Source organism: Notechis scutatus, chromosome 2 (genome assembly GCF_049901735.1).
Source record: "Notechis scutatus isolate UNSWTSFEM ecotype Mainland chromosome 2, rNotScu1.2, whole genome shotgun sequence".
NCBI lineage: Eukaryota > Metazoa > Chordata > Lepidosauria > Squamata > Elapidae > Notechis > Notechis scutatus.
This window is the reverse complement of record NC_142010.1, coordinates 24,885,527-24,899,669: the sequence shown is the minus strand read 5'-3', so window position 1 is coordinate 24,899,669 and position 14,143 is coordinate 24,885,527. Positions and strand designations below refer to the sequence as shown.

Below are 14,143 nucleotides of genomic sequence, written 5' to 3'. Positions count from 1 at the left end.
TTTCCTGAGTCTTTCCCTTATGGGGGTAGCAACATCTACAGTAACTCTATATCCTTTATTCTAGCCCTGTATTTCAAAAAACTGTCATTTGCATTTATTGGATTCCATTATCTCGTTTCTAGGGTTTGCCCTCGAATTTTATTTTGTAAAACAATTTTTTTTTTATCCTAACGAATCTATCTCAGATTCGTCCCTTTTTCAGGTTTGGCCTTTATTTTTTCCCCCCAAGAAGATATGATCGCTGTAGTTATAGCAACACTGGAATGCGTCCTTAAAGCCTTGTCTGAAGTAATCCTTGACTGAAGGGCTTTATAAAGGCAAATATTAAATATGATATTTGTGGAAAAGTAAACTTCTGGTCCCGGTGATGGAACCAGATTGGATCTTGTAATATTTGTATTTAATCTACCTCAGACTGTCTCGGGCAGTCCCCAGCATGTTGAAATCTGGACTTCTGTATTGCATTAATATTAGCAAACCTGTTTTAAAAATGTCTTTTATCCAGTGAAGCTATCCAAGTGGCAAGATGTTTGAATACCCAAACAACTCCAAAGGCTTCTTTCTTTTTAAGGTTCAGTGTTTTCTTGGATTTTCATCTTTCTTTGAACGTCCTTAGCTTCATTTCTATCTTCTAAAGCAGTGGCCCCCAACCTTTTTTGTGCCACGGCCCGGTACCAGCATCACAAAATGATCCGCGGCACGGTACCGGCATCAGCACGTATGACAAGGCAAGGCGAGCCGAGCGACCGGCCAGCCAGCTGTCCCCCGCTTCTCCCCGCCACCTTCAACTCCTCCTTTGTACCTTTGTCAATGGGCTTCGCTTCGGGACGGCTTCGGGACGGTCACTCGGCTCACCTTGCCTTGGGTGCTGAAAGAATCCTCGCGTCTTAGTTTCGTTCGAAGCCCCCCCTCAATGAAACTAAGGGGCGAGGATTCCTTCAGGACCCAAACGCCACTTTCCAACCGGAAAAGCACACCCAGAAGCACTTTCTCGTCAAACAAGATGGCGGCGCCCAGCAAACCGGCGGCCCAGTAGGAAATGTTCCACGGACCGGTACCGGTCCGCGGCCCGGTGGTTGGGGACCCCTGTTCTAAAGAGTTAAGTTTGTTGAATGGATTTTGCTTGCTTCTCCCATCACTCCATTCCTCTAGCAGAGATAAAAGGAGATATGGCATAGGATGTTAACAATCAAGTAGACAGGCTGTCTCCAAAACATTTGCTATTAAAATGGCTGATAATGCCTGGACATATTCTTGCAAAAAAAAGATAATACATCTACACAGAGTTTTAACCCTCTTCACCTTCCAATCTCCCTTCAAGGCTTAGGTTCCAGCAAGTTTTACAACATAATCTCACATAGGAGTCTAGTGACCTTCACGCACAACATCTGCTGCAATCAAGCAGCTATATTTGTGTTGTCTTAAACTGTAAATAATAATAAGAGAGAGAATTGGTGAGTTCCCAGAAGGCTGGAGGACAGCAAATGTTTTTGTCTTCAAAAATGGAAGGAGAATCATCTAGGGAACTACAGATTTCTCAGTTGACATTGCACTCCAGCAAAGCCCTTGAACGGATGATTAAACAGTGTGTTTGTGTACCTAGCTAGGAATGCAAAAGTTAACAAAAGCCAGCATGGGTTTGTCATAACAAGTTAGGCCAGGCAGACCTTATCTCCTGGAGAGTTACCACCTTTTAATTGTACAGAACATAGTGTCCCTTGACTTCAACAAAGCCTTCAACAAAATCTTTCATTATATCCATACAGGCTATAGGTGGCAACTAAGACTGACTGAAAGACTGTACTCAGAAAATACATACAAACTGATCCATATCAAGCTGGTGATAGATACAGAGTTCATCTGTCCTGGGCCTGATGATGTTCCCCATTTTCCCCTGTTCAGTCGTGTCTAAGGGGCAATTGCTCACCTCCATTTCTTAGCTGAGGGAAACAGTGTTGTCCAAAGACATTTCTGTGGTCATGTGACCAGCATGGCTATATGCTGAGACCCACGGAAAACTCTTTATCTTCCCACCACTGAAGAGGTACTTATTTATCAATTCCCATTTGCTTGATTTCAGACTGCTAGGTTGGCAGAAGTTCGAGTGTTGAACCAGAGCTCCAGTGTCAAGATCAATGTCTTTAACTGTTGAGCCATTGTGCCCCCTAGAGGAGGGAACCAACTTGTTCTTTGTTGACCAGAGGGCAGAACTACAACTAGTGATGTCCATTCCGAGTAATGAACTCAGGGTAACCAAGACTCTGACACTTCGTTCAGGTTCAAGAGATCCTTTATTGAGTACATCATATTGGCACTTAGAAAGGCAAAGCCAGCTCTAAATTATTCCTGCGCTTAGGGATAGTTCAAAGAATAAGCCCTCCCCACCTTCCTTTGTCTCTCAAGTCACATGGGCCAATCAATCCAGATTCAACAGTTCAACAGTTCAACAGTTGTCCATTGACATGACCTTGGTTCTCACACTGGCTGGTAGATGCTATGGCTAGCTGGCTGAAGCACCACATTCCCGAGTTCCCCCCTCCATGCTGTCCCTCTCTCCCCCTTGAATGACAACCAAGAAACAAAGCAGAAATAAGTATGGCTTCACCTGAAGTCGTTTTGCAGGTTGACAGGTGAGTTGAAACTTGAGGAAAGTATATTCAAGTTATATATTAGGAGGAATCTTCTGATGGAAAGAGGTATTAATCAATGGATCAGATCGACTCATGAAGTGATATGTTCTCCTTCACTGCAGATCTTCAAACCGAAGCGGTCAAAATTGCATTACCAAGTGTTGCACTGAATGGAAGGTTGGGTAAGATGACCTCTGAGATCCCTTCCAACTTGATGAGTCTATGATTAATACAGGAGTAAGGTGAGGGAGGAGGAAGAAGCATTAGAGGCATTAAAAAGATTGACAAGAAAGCTGCTTGTCTGACAGAATTAAAAACAACCTCAACCACACTGGTTACTCTTTTATTTTATTTTATTTCCTAATTGGATTTATTTCCTAATTAGAGGCTTAGTGGATGGTTTGAAGAATGCTGACACTTTGATTTCACCCAAGGTAGTAGACAGTGTTCCTTGTTATCTGTGATCAACAGTTATGTATTGATCTGAAACGATCGTTTGTTGAGTAACTCTGAGTTGGCTACATTCACAACATTCCCCAAGGTTTTTTGAGTTGTGGCTTTGTCTTCATCTCTCGCTTGAACGTCAGTCCAGCCTTCAAGATGAAACACATTAAATTGTTTAATAAACAGAGCAGGGTGGTAATTTCACATGGAAATAGCAGATAGGGAGGGGAAGAGGCCAAAAATGGGATCACCTAAACTTGTGCAGTCAACAGTTTTGTCAATGGGAGTGAAGGAATTCTGAATGACTGAGTAAAATTCAGATTTGTGGTGTCTTGCATTTCTGAATGTAACTTGCAAGCTTCAAACTTATAAACTACATCCCTGAGAAGTAAGAGTGGCTTTTTGACACATACAAATGTCAGAAACCCCAGAAGCACTGAATTTTATTTTATTTTTTAATTATTTATATATCAAACATCTTAACCACCCATCTCACTCATAGAGGGGCTCCATCTCTCCCCCCTCCCCCCTCCCTCCCTCCCTCCTTTATATAGAAAATATTGTTGTTTATTTAAAAAAGCTAAAATCTATGGAAAGTGACTGGATAGGGAATAAGGTCTCTGTCTTCCAAATAGTTGCTGATGGGCACTATTTCAGTCCATGAACGCTGAAATGGAGGATGCCTCACTCAGAACTGTAGAAAAAGAAATACGAGGGTGTGTAGAATCTGTGTTTAAGTATTTGATTTATGTTTTTCAGGGTGAGCAGCTTCATTTTATTATCTCTCTACTGTCCAGCTGTAACAATTTTGGGAGTCAATCTCAAAAGATGTTCATAAAAAAAAAATTGTGCAGAATCTTCTCAGGATGGAGGTGAAACTAATCCATCCCATATAAGAAAGTGACAGGCCACATGAGGTGAGATCTGAGGGACCCCAGGACAGCCCATTTGAGTACCTAACAACACATCTTCCCTAGAGATCAGGCCAGCAACAATTCATTCAAAGGGTCAATCAAAACAGAATTATTTCTCTGGACCTCGGAAAGGGGACGTTATCTTATGCTAGTGTGTGCACTTTCATCCTTAAAATGCAGCTACATTCATCGTAACTTGTTTTTTTAAATACATTAAAAAAAATACTTTTGTGGCTGTGAGCTGCTAGGAATCTTTTCGGTCTGGCAGCACACCAAATGAAAAAAAAAAGAAAAGAATCAATAAACATTGTTTCAAACGATTGACCTCTTTGGGTAGGGAATTCTGAGAGTTGAAATCCGCACATCTTAAAAAGCTGCCAAGTCTGAGGAACCCTGGTCAGCATTCTAATCCTGGGATTTTGTGATGACCTCTCAAAGTTTAATATTCCCCAAGTCGGCACCTGCTTAGCTTCCAAGCCCAGGCAAGAGATTATCCGCGAGCCTTCTTTAACTAATCGGCCTTCTTCTCCCCCGGAGTCCCCCGTGTTCAAGCAGCGGAGTGTCTTCCCGGCCGCGACCACTAGGGGTCTCTGCACCTAGGAAAGCAGCGGTTTCCCCCCCCGCCCTCCGCTCTCTCGCCTCCTCTCGCTTCCTTTGTTCCGAAGCTTCCATCCCCGACTACATCCGGTCTCTGCAGCTGGTCGGCCACCATATTGGGGTTGCTCGCCGCCCGTCAGGCCTCGGCGCCACTTCTCCTTGCGGCCGCCCGACGAGGCGACTGCCCGGGGCAGGATCCCGCTCCGATTGGCCAGCCTTCCACCCCGGATTAGGCGGAGGAGATCGCGAACGACGGTTGGTCTTCCGTGGGGATCCTAGACCCGCCGCCCATCGTTCCCCCCCACACACACACCCCGAAACCGCAGGGCAGCGGGGTGGGAGGTCAGGGCGCGGAGCGGCAGTGGAGGCGGCAGAGTCGAGAGGGGACTCGGGCTCGGAGGCCCCGGCGGGGCTGGAGCGGGCAGAGCAGCCTGGAGGGTCAGAGGAGATGGGCTCCCCCCACCCCGCCTTCTCTCTAGACCCCCCTGCCCGGCTGGCGACCCCCAAGGCGGGGAGGGTGGCTTTGCACCAGGAGAGCCGGCCGGGGCTGGGAATTGGGGGCTGGGGGTGGTCCTCCCCGGCGGGGGAAGGGGAGGCTTGGGTGGGCCTCGGCTTCCTCTCCCCCGGGTGGGCTGGCCACTTTGGTGCCGCCACCCTCACTTCCGGCTTCGGGGAGGCTTTCCCCGCCGTCTCTCCTTCCCCAGTGGCGGGGGAGAGAGGAGAGAGAGAGGTGGGCCGGCCGGGGTTGCGGGCGATGAGTCATCCTACCCGCCGCCTTGGCATCGCGGTCCAACAAGCGGCGATGTTGAGAACCGTTCGCTTCCCTCGTCGGGGGTCCAGCAAACGAAACGGGTCACGGGGGCAAAAAAAAGCTTCTCCCACCCCCGGGGATAACGCGGACGGGCAGGTTGACATCCGGAAAGGACGGCTTTCCCGCAACCGTCTGCCCTCCCCTATTGATGGGCCGGACGGCAATGCCCCTGATTGCGCAGGCCATTGCGCTGTTTGGGGCCTGGGTTAGCTGGGCGAGGTGAGTCCCAGAAGGGAGCCAAGCTGGGGGCAAGCTGGCCTGGGGTAGACCCCGCTTGATCAAGGCAGAACTAGAGAGAGGAGTGGTGAGTAATCTGCTGAGAGCCAACCAAGCAATGCAGAAGGTACAAAAAAAGAAAGGTGATATTATCAGCACTCATTTACACAGCAATAATAGAAGCATCTTGCAGGGTGAGTTGCGTCCAAAAGCGTATATTTGATCCAAGTTCGGATTATCCCCAAACTCCTTCCTACAATAGAAGTTTAAGTTTAGAATTCCACATAATGGAAACACAGAGAATAAAAACCTAGTAGAGATGAGCAAGAATGAGAAGTAGGTATAGTTTTGGCTGAATGTTATATGAATTCAAAGCAGGAATAAGAAGAATTGAGGAACAATAAGCAGTAAATTTAGATATTCGCAGTCTGAATGGCAGGATTTCACATAGGAAATGAGAGGCGGTGTTCGGCATTATTGGCTAATGAATGGTCATTTTTGTATAGTGCATATTGCAAATGTAAGATACTTTTGTGCCTAAATCCATGCAATTATACTGTAATTACCAAAGACACCTTTTGTCTAACTGGAATAGGCGAGCCAGCTTTATTTTGGCTCTTTTCGTGTTGTACTAAATTGAGAGATGAAAAACTCCCTATATTTGGCTCACATCTTGGTAACTACATCCATATGTTTATTTAGTTTTGTTAGCAACACAGAGGAAATAGGTTGCCATTGCCTTTTGCCTGGATTTTTTTCTTCTTCTATTTCTCAGTATAGCATCTGGTCCTGTATTTTCTCCCATCCAAGTCTAGGAAGGTCTGACCCGCGTTAACCTTTTGAGAAATTCGAAGAGCTTGATGCTGCCATCTGCTTAGGAGAATTACAGGAATTGGTCATTGTCGACATATTTTAATTACTTTGTTGTAGGGCCTCTCAGAAATAGCAGGTGGAAGGAACTTTGGAGGTCTTCTAGTCCAGCCCCTTGCTCAATCAACCCTATACCATTTCAGACAAATGGTTGTTCTATCCCTTCTTAAAAACATCCCGTATTGGAGCACTCTCAACTTCCAAGGGCAAGCCATTCCAGTTGTTCTAACAGTTAAATCTAACTGTCAGATAATTTCTCCTTAAGTTCTAGGTTGCTTCTCTCCTTGATAAGTTTCTATCCATTGCTTCTTGTCCTGCCCTCAGGTGCTTTGGAGAATAGCTTGACTCCCTCTTCTTTGTGGCAGCCCCTGAGATACTGGAAGACTGCTATCATGTCTCCCCCAGGCCTTTTTTTTTTATTAGACTAGACATACCCAGTTCCTGTAATTGTTCTTCTTACGTTTTAGCTTCCAGTCCTTTCAATGTTTCCCTTGAACAGCTTACATTTTGTTTTGTAACTGTTCTATCATTCCAGTGATCATCTGCATGTTAAGTAAGTTTTGGGTGCTTATAAGGATTTAGTAATCAACATTTTCACATGGGTTGCTAGCCACAGAAAGAGCCCCAGGTTTTTGTAAGTGCCATTTGGGGCAGCAGTTCAGCAGTCATTGGAGTTTAATTAGTTTGTGGGTACAGCGTTAACAGGCAGCGCCTCTGCGGACAATCATGACACAGTGTCGGTTGCAGCCCCGTCATGCCCTATGCTCATGGGGCGTATCCCCAAGTGAGCTGTGTGGTTTTTGAGGCGTCATTCACGTAGCACGGTGTTGTCTGCTTTTGCATTTGAATCAAAGGGTGTGAGTTCCTCTTCATGTTGAAGCTTGATTCATTTTTTTTTTTGCTAGGTTTCATGGCTGCATTAGTGGCTGGGGCATTGGGGGTAACTGGCTTTCTGTTTTGCAGGGGCTGAATTCATCTGGAGGCCTTAGCAGCAAGTGAGATCATGGAGGAAAATGGTGAAGATGTGGCTTCCCTGGGTAAGGATCTCTTCTCTATCATTGGATTATCATCTTAATATTGAATGCTAAGATCTGTTTAAGAAATTATTACAGCCCTGGTTGTGAAACCCCTCACTGTGACCAAATTACCCCTTCCTTTAAAAAAAAATGGTAAGAACTACAGTAGACACAGATGCAGTGAGTATAGCATTCACTATGCTATGACTGGCTCTTCTTTTTATGGGTCCTTTGGGCTCTTTTAAGTTAAAAAGGAGTGTATTCTCATTTCATTCAGTAATGTGCTCCCAAAAAGTTGGGAACTGGAAAATATGTCTGGGAGGGAGAAAGAAATTATGTGACAATTGTGTTTGTGAATATGTTATGAAATAATATTTAATTACAAACTAAATAGGAGCCAGCAGCAAGATGTGGCTGCAAAATTAGCAAAGATAGTTTTAGGCTGCTTCAATAGGGGTATGTAGGAATTTGGGGTGGAAGATCCAGCAGAGGCGGAGAACGTTAAGTCTAGTGTTGTTTCCCTCTCCAAGTAATTTTGACATAATTATGCTAGGTGTACATTGATCTGGATAAATACCTTAGTAGGCTTTCTACTTTACCACTTTATTAGCAGTGAAGGTGTTTCAAGAGAACTAAGTAGTTCTTGCTTCCTAACTGAGCCAGCTCAAGGGTTACACAGAAGTAAAAATTCCTCTATTGTATTGGGTTGGTTGAACCCATTTTAAATAGGTACAGTTCTGGGCAATCCAGTAGAAAAAAAACAATGAAGCTTTTAGATAATCTCAACATGTGAAAGGTGTCCTAGAGATGCGTGGGGAGGCAAGACTCCTTCTTCAAGGGGAGAAAAAAGCCATATGAACAGATTGTTGTGCAATCTGTTTAGAGTTCTTAAAGATCCCATCAGCTGCACAAGATTAATACAGTTCCTGAATTACAGTTTTTGGATAATCTGTAACGGTCCATTAGATGTCTTAAATTTGCGGTTAAGTTTGATGTACTAACACTGTTGCCCTAGCCTGGAAAAGTAATCCTGATTTGGGAAATGATTGTTTTGTTGAGAATTTTGCACACAGCTGTAATTAAGAACAAAAAGAAAGAAACCAAGATGTCATTTCCTTAATATATCTAGTTAGTTGGGCAATTGCTTGCCGTTATATATTGATCCCTGTGGTTCATGTTGTGTAAACCTTCAGATAACGTTGGCTTCCCTTCTAGTTGCAGTGGAGATTATGCTTGCTTGACATTGAGAGCAGGGCAAGTTGCTTGTCTTACGTGTTTTCAAGGACTCTGTTAGTCCCGAGGTTATACAATTAATGATTGAATATCCCGCCATTTATTCAGTTAAAATAACTGAAAGGGAGAGATGGTTCTGAAGTAATAGTCTATCTCCCAGCACCCTCGCTTGGGGCCAGGGGTTTTGAGCGTTCAGTTTCTTGACCCAAATTTATCATTTCTGTGGGCATCTAGTTCCGGTTCCATTATTTTGATTACGCAGAGATGAGCTTTCAGCCTTGGTTTGCCTTGGCCGTTAGTTGTCTGGAGTAGAGACTGAGAAGATGGTTTCAAGGACAGCAAAGAGGGCCATCGCTGTGGAATTCTGAGTCTTTTCTGTTGTGTCTGAATTATCTCCTGTAAACGAAATACAGTACTGAATTAGAAATCTGGGTGAGAGGCTGGCTTGGGAAACTCAACCGAATCCAAATTTCTATGGACTTACACACGGTATTAGGAAAATCTGAAAGGAGCACCCTAGAATGCCGTAACCTTAATTCAGTTTGTCAAAACCTGGCCCACTTGTTGAAGCAATTTCAAGAGCAAAAAAGCCGTTATCCTGCTGAAGTATAAAAACCTGGTGGGAATGCCTCGGCTCTAGGCCATCCTAAAAGGGAATCTCAACAATATGGAAGAAATTGAACAGCCTGTTTTTCAAGATGAAAAGGCCAGGAAGGCTTGACCTGTGCTCCTTGGCTGTTATGGTACCCATCTTCCACATCCCTGCCAGGTTTTTGCAGTGCCTGCAGTAATTAGTTCCTCCAATACAGAGATCAGCATCCTTTTGGGTTCGTAGGAGTCACCCTTTTGGGGAGCCCATAGGCTATGGGAGTTAGGTTGCTGATGCGAACAGGTGGAGTGCAGCATGCAGATGAGAAGGGCAAGGAATTTCCATTTTTCTAGGTTTTTTACACTATTCATTGAATTTCAGATTGTACGCTATCGTTTCTGTTGTTCTTGCCTCAAAATTTTGGAAATTTTGGGGTAGGAGGGGGAAAGACAGGTAAAACTAGCTGAAATATCATTTCAGGCTCCAGGGCCTCAGTTTTCCCATCCTGGCTCTGATGCAGCATTTTGTTTCGTTTCATTTGCCTCAGTAGACTCAAATTATGTTGCGTTTTTTCACCCCCTCCCAGACCTGAAGTTGAATATTTTCCCTGCAAAGAAAAAAAATTAAAAAATAAAGCAGAGGTATTTGAGGGAAGAAATGTTATTACCAACATTTTAAAAGTAACTCACTGAAGGGATAAGGCTTTATAAGTAGCTCAGTGGTAAATGGCTCCTCTGACATCCATTTCGGAAAGAGCAGCAGTTAGAGAACCACACTGAGAAGGATGGGTTTTTTTAAGGCAGGTCCTTTGATGATGATGATGACAATGATGATCATGGCCTTTTCATTTTGATCCCTCTTATTTTTCTCAGTCCCTTGGCTTTCTTATCTCTGAATGCCGACTGGGAACAAAGACGTGATTCCCATTTTTTTTCTCCCCCCTCTCTGGGCAAGTGAGATTTTACCACAGTGTTTTTTGCCTGAGGTTCCAACTGGGTGCTTTTTAGTTTTGCTCCAAGTGGGGAAGTTGTAGATCTTGTATTTTTGAGGAAGTTCAGGGTAAAACATGGGAGCTACTGGCTGTAAAGAGGGACATTCCTCCTTTCATTATCTGATTTTTTTAAAAAGAAAATTAGTACATTTATGTCAATCGTTTATGTCTTTATGGCACGTAGATGACTCACAAGAGAAATGAAACCTACATAGTCATAATATTACCTGTATCTGTATCTGGGGGCTAGCATGCAAAGTAGTTTCAATCTAGCTTTAGACTCTGTTTTTATCTCTCTTTTTTTAAAGCCAAGTTTCCAATTCTCATGGTTAATGGGTACAGAAATTCAGCTTTATTTTTTTCCTATGAATGCAGGCCTCTTGCAATGAAGACATCTAAAAATGACTGCCTCTAATTTTGTCTGTTTTTCTTTTCTCCTTGAGCGGCCTACATTTCAACAGATGGCAGCTACACAGGTGAGTAATTGTTGTTTTGCATGTCAATCCATGAAACTAAATCAGCCATGTCTATAAATCTGCTCTGAAACCTTGTGATTGGAATATATCTATGCAACAGTGATGTATTTTCTTAAAAGTATATCTTTGGTCAGGGGCTAGGCTAGTGAAGGTTAAGGAGGGATGGAACTGTAAAACTGCTTCACACATTACGCTAGACACGCGCATTGCACCATTGTTGGCTCTTGGGTTTTTTGTTTTTGTTTTCATATGCAGACCCCCGAGTCACTTTCTTGCGGTCACACATGCTTTCTTTGCAGGCCAACTTGTGGGAACAAAGATGCGAGATGCGTGTCTCTCGTAACATTTGTGTGAGATGCAGTGTGTCAGTGGGGGTGGGGGGGTGGGAATTTGCCAGCATAACCATAGAGTGCATTGTACAGAGTGTCCCATCTATCTCTATCCGCACTCTATCATTAGGAGCTTCTTTGTTGCACCCTCCCCACTAGCACTCCCGTTACTGCGCCCAAATCAATTGAAACGTTTCCTGCTACCATTGTAAAATTCCCCTGCTGCCAATAGCACCGTGTCATCTCTGGAGCACACCATGTTGTCTGATACCCTTCCAGAGACCGTGCCCATGCCGAATCACGGCACACTGACGGCTTCCTCGCAGGGCTCTTCCTCTGCCACTAAATCAAGGCGCCAGCCTGTTTGGACTGACGAGGAGACCCGGGCCTTCATCCAGGTGTGGGGTGATGACGCGGTGCAGAGTGCCCTGGCATCAAACTATCGCACAGTTGCACAGTTCCAGTGGATAGCGGATGAAATGCGAGCCCGGGGTTACAACAGGGATTGGGAGCAATGCCGCGAACGTGCAAAGGTCCTTCGACGGGGCTTCAAAGAGATAGTGGATGGGAACAGCAACGTGGGCCACGGACGCCGCGTGTGGCCTTATTTCGAAGAACTTAATCGATTTCTTTGCATCAAGCAAAATCTGGTCGTTCCACGGCTTTCAGGGAGCAACCCGAGGCCTCCTGTGGACCGCCGGCGCCGCGAGCACAGAGAAGCGCAAGATGCCCCCTATGAGCCATCCCCAGTAGGCAAGAGCGACAAAGGGACTTTTGAAGAGCCAGACGGGGACTGTCTGTTGTTGCCCGAACCAGCAGGATCTCAGCAGTGCGAAGCCAACCTGGAAAACCAAGTGGCGTCTCCAGCAAATTCTGATATTTCCATGGATGGTAGTGTTGGTCCTGGCACTCCCACCGATCCTTTGCCATCCAATGACTCAGTTACTGGTGAGTTTTGCTTGGATTTGCCGTGTGTCTTTAAACGGGTTTTGTATAATGTGTTGTTTCAGCCCTCTGGATTTCTAAGTGCCTTCTTTTCAGTTAGCTTGGATACAAAGGCAGGTGACTTAATGTCGTATTTGAAATACCGTCAGATAAATGTCAGAATTCCTAAGAGAGAACCGAGTAAAACTGCCTCCTTCAGGGCAGCAGCGTGTGCATTCTCTGCCTAACTCTTCCTCCTACAGACAACAGAACATGATTGCACTAAGCAAATGTTGATATACAACGGTACAATTTCAATAATACATTTGGGTTCCAGTTTCTCACTCTTCTTTCACATAAACGGGGCAGCCTTGGTATAAAACCTGGATTTCTTAGGGCGAAGGATATTCTTTTATAAGCATACCCACTGACACCGATGTTTGCCTCCACGATGCCCCTAGCTTTTTTTTTTTTTTTAATTAAAATGTTCTTTTTGATCTTTGTTCCTGCAGCGCCAAATCTGCGCCCTCGGCCCCTGACCGCTGCAGAGAGGATGCGTAATCTTCGTTGCCGGCAAAGAAAGAGAAGGGGAGATACTTTGAAAGAGCTGATGGAAGTCACCTCCCAGGCTACCAGTGAACTAGTCCGGACATTGTCCGACCTCACACATAAAGAGGTGGCTTCTTTTGAGCGTGCTTATAAGGAGGACCTGGCGGCCAGGAAGGACGAGATGGAGCAGAGCGCTGAGGACATTGGAAGGCTCGTGAGCGCTTTGGAATCAAGCGATCAAACTCTGAAGGAGCAGCTAAGCAGCCAGACCAGCGTACTGCAGGGCATCTTGGAGGTCATGAAAGACATTCGGGGTAGAACATCATACAGTCCTCCGTATCCATCACAGTATTACGATTTCCCAGGCCCTAGCATGATTCACACAAGTGGTACTTCCTCAAATGGCCAAGAGATGCCATGCTCCTCCCCTTCCAGCCTTCCATTTCCTTCCCAGCAGTCTGCCACAAGCAACGGAGATGTCTCTCCTCGGAAGCGGATGAAATGAAGCCAACAGTCGGAACGGCACTGATGATTTAGCGTCCTGGTGGAAACCAATTCTCCAATTCTTTGTTCCTGTTAGGACACATATATTGCTTTCCTTACTGCCTTTCTTCTTGCATAGTTAAAACATGTTCTCATCCCCCTTACGTGTGTCTCCCCCACAACGTTAACGTTGGGGAAACAGCCGCCAGCAAATGTACATCTAGATTTATTATTACTTTTTTTTAGCGTACCTATGTTAGTTTTCCTTCCATCTTGTTTCCAAAGGAATGCAGTGTTTGATGTACAAGTATAATTTTTTTTTTTAAAAAAATACATACTTAAAACACATTACCAGGTACCTGTAAGAGGGTAATATTTGAAAAGTAATAAAACTGCACTGTTGTTCCAAGTTGTTCAACATGTGTTTAATGGTGGGAGTATTCAGGCTTTTTAGAGTTGATAGGCTGGATCAAATTGGTGTGCTCCAAATTCAGCTTTCTGTCTTTCAAAAATGGCCACCCAAATTTCCACAGAAAGCTTCATATGACAGTGAGGGTGAACCTTTTGGGCTCAATGTGTCAAAAATGTAAGAAAATGCCTAATTCTGCTGGTGGTTCACGCACATACAAGTAGACAAAAGAAAAACAATTCTTTACATAACCATTTTTTAAAGACCAGTCCAATCATGTTATATATAGGTAATCTTTGACTTACAACCATTCATTTAGCGACCTTTGGAAGTTATGACACTGAAAAAAGTGAAGCCATCCTCACATTTAAAAGTGTTGCAGGATCCCCAAGGACACATGATTGAAATATGGGCATGTATTTTATACAATAGCACTTATATACCAACCCATAGTGTTTCACAGGATTCTTTGGCCAGTTTACAATGTCCACATATTGCCCCCAACAATCTGGGTCTTTATTTTACTGACTTCAGAAGGATGGTAGGCTGAGTCAGCCTCCAGCCCATCCGTATCGAATTCCAGGAAGTGGGCAGAGTTAGCCTGCAATACTGCATTCTAACCACTGCACTACCAGGGCTCCTTCATGACGGCTGCAGCATCC

The 14,143-nt window shown here is 44.6% G+C and overlaps 1 protein-coding gene across 2 annotated transcripts; it reads left to right on the top strand.

The window, feature by feature from the left end:
- Window positions 1-3,966: 3,966 nt before the first annotated feature.
- On the top strand, window positions 3,967-13,481 carry LOC113422205 (uncharacterized). 2 transcript variants are annotated; one of them, XM_087953772.1, is made up of 5 exons: window positions 3,967-3,991; window positions 7,446-7,519; window positions 10,755-10,787; window positions 11,396-12,064; window positions 12,553-13,481. In XM_087953772.1, the coding sequence occupies exons 2-5, from the start codon at window positions 7,486-7,488 to the stop codon at window positions 13,092-13,094; spliced, it is 1,278 nt and encodes a 425-aa protein (XP_087809898.1). In that variant the 5' UTR covers window positions 3,967-3,991; window positions 7,446-7,485; the 3' UTR covers window positions 13,095-13,481. The 2 variants fall into 2 exon arrangements, with proteins under 2 accessions (XP_087809898.1, XP_026538784.1); XM_026682999.2 differs by lacking the exon at window positions 3,967-3,991 and adding an exon at window positions 4,665-4,840.
- The last annotated feature ends 662 nt before the right edge of the window (window positions 13,482-14,143 follow it).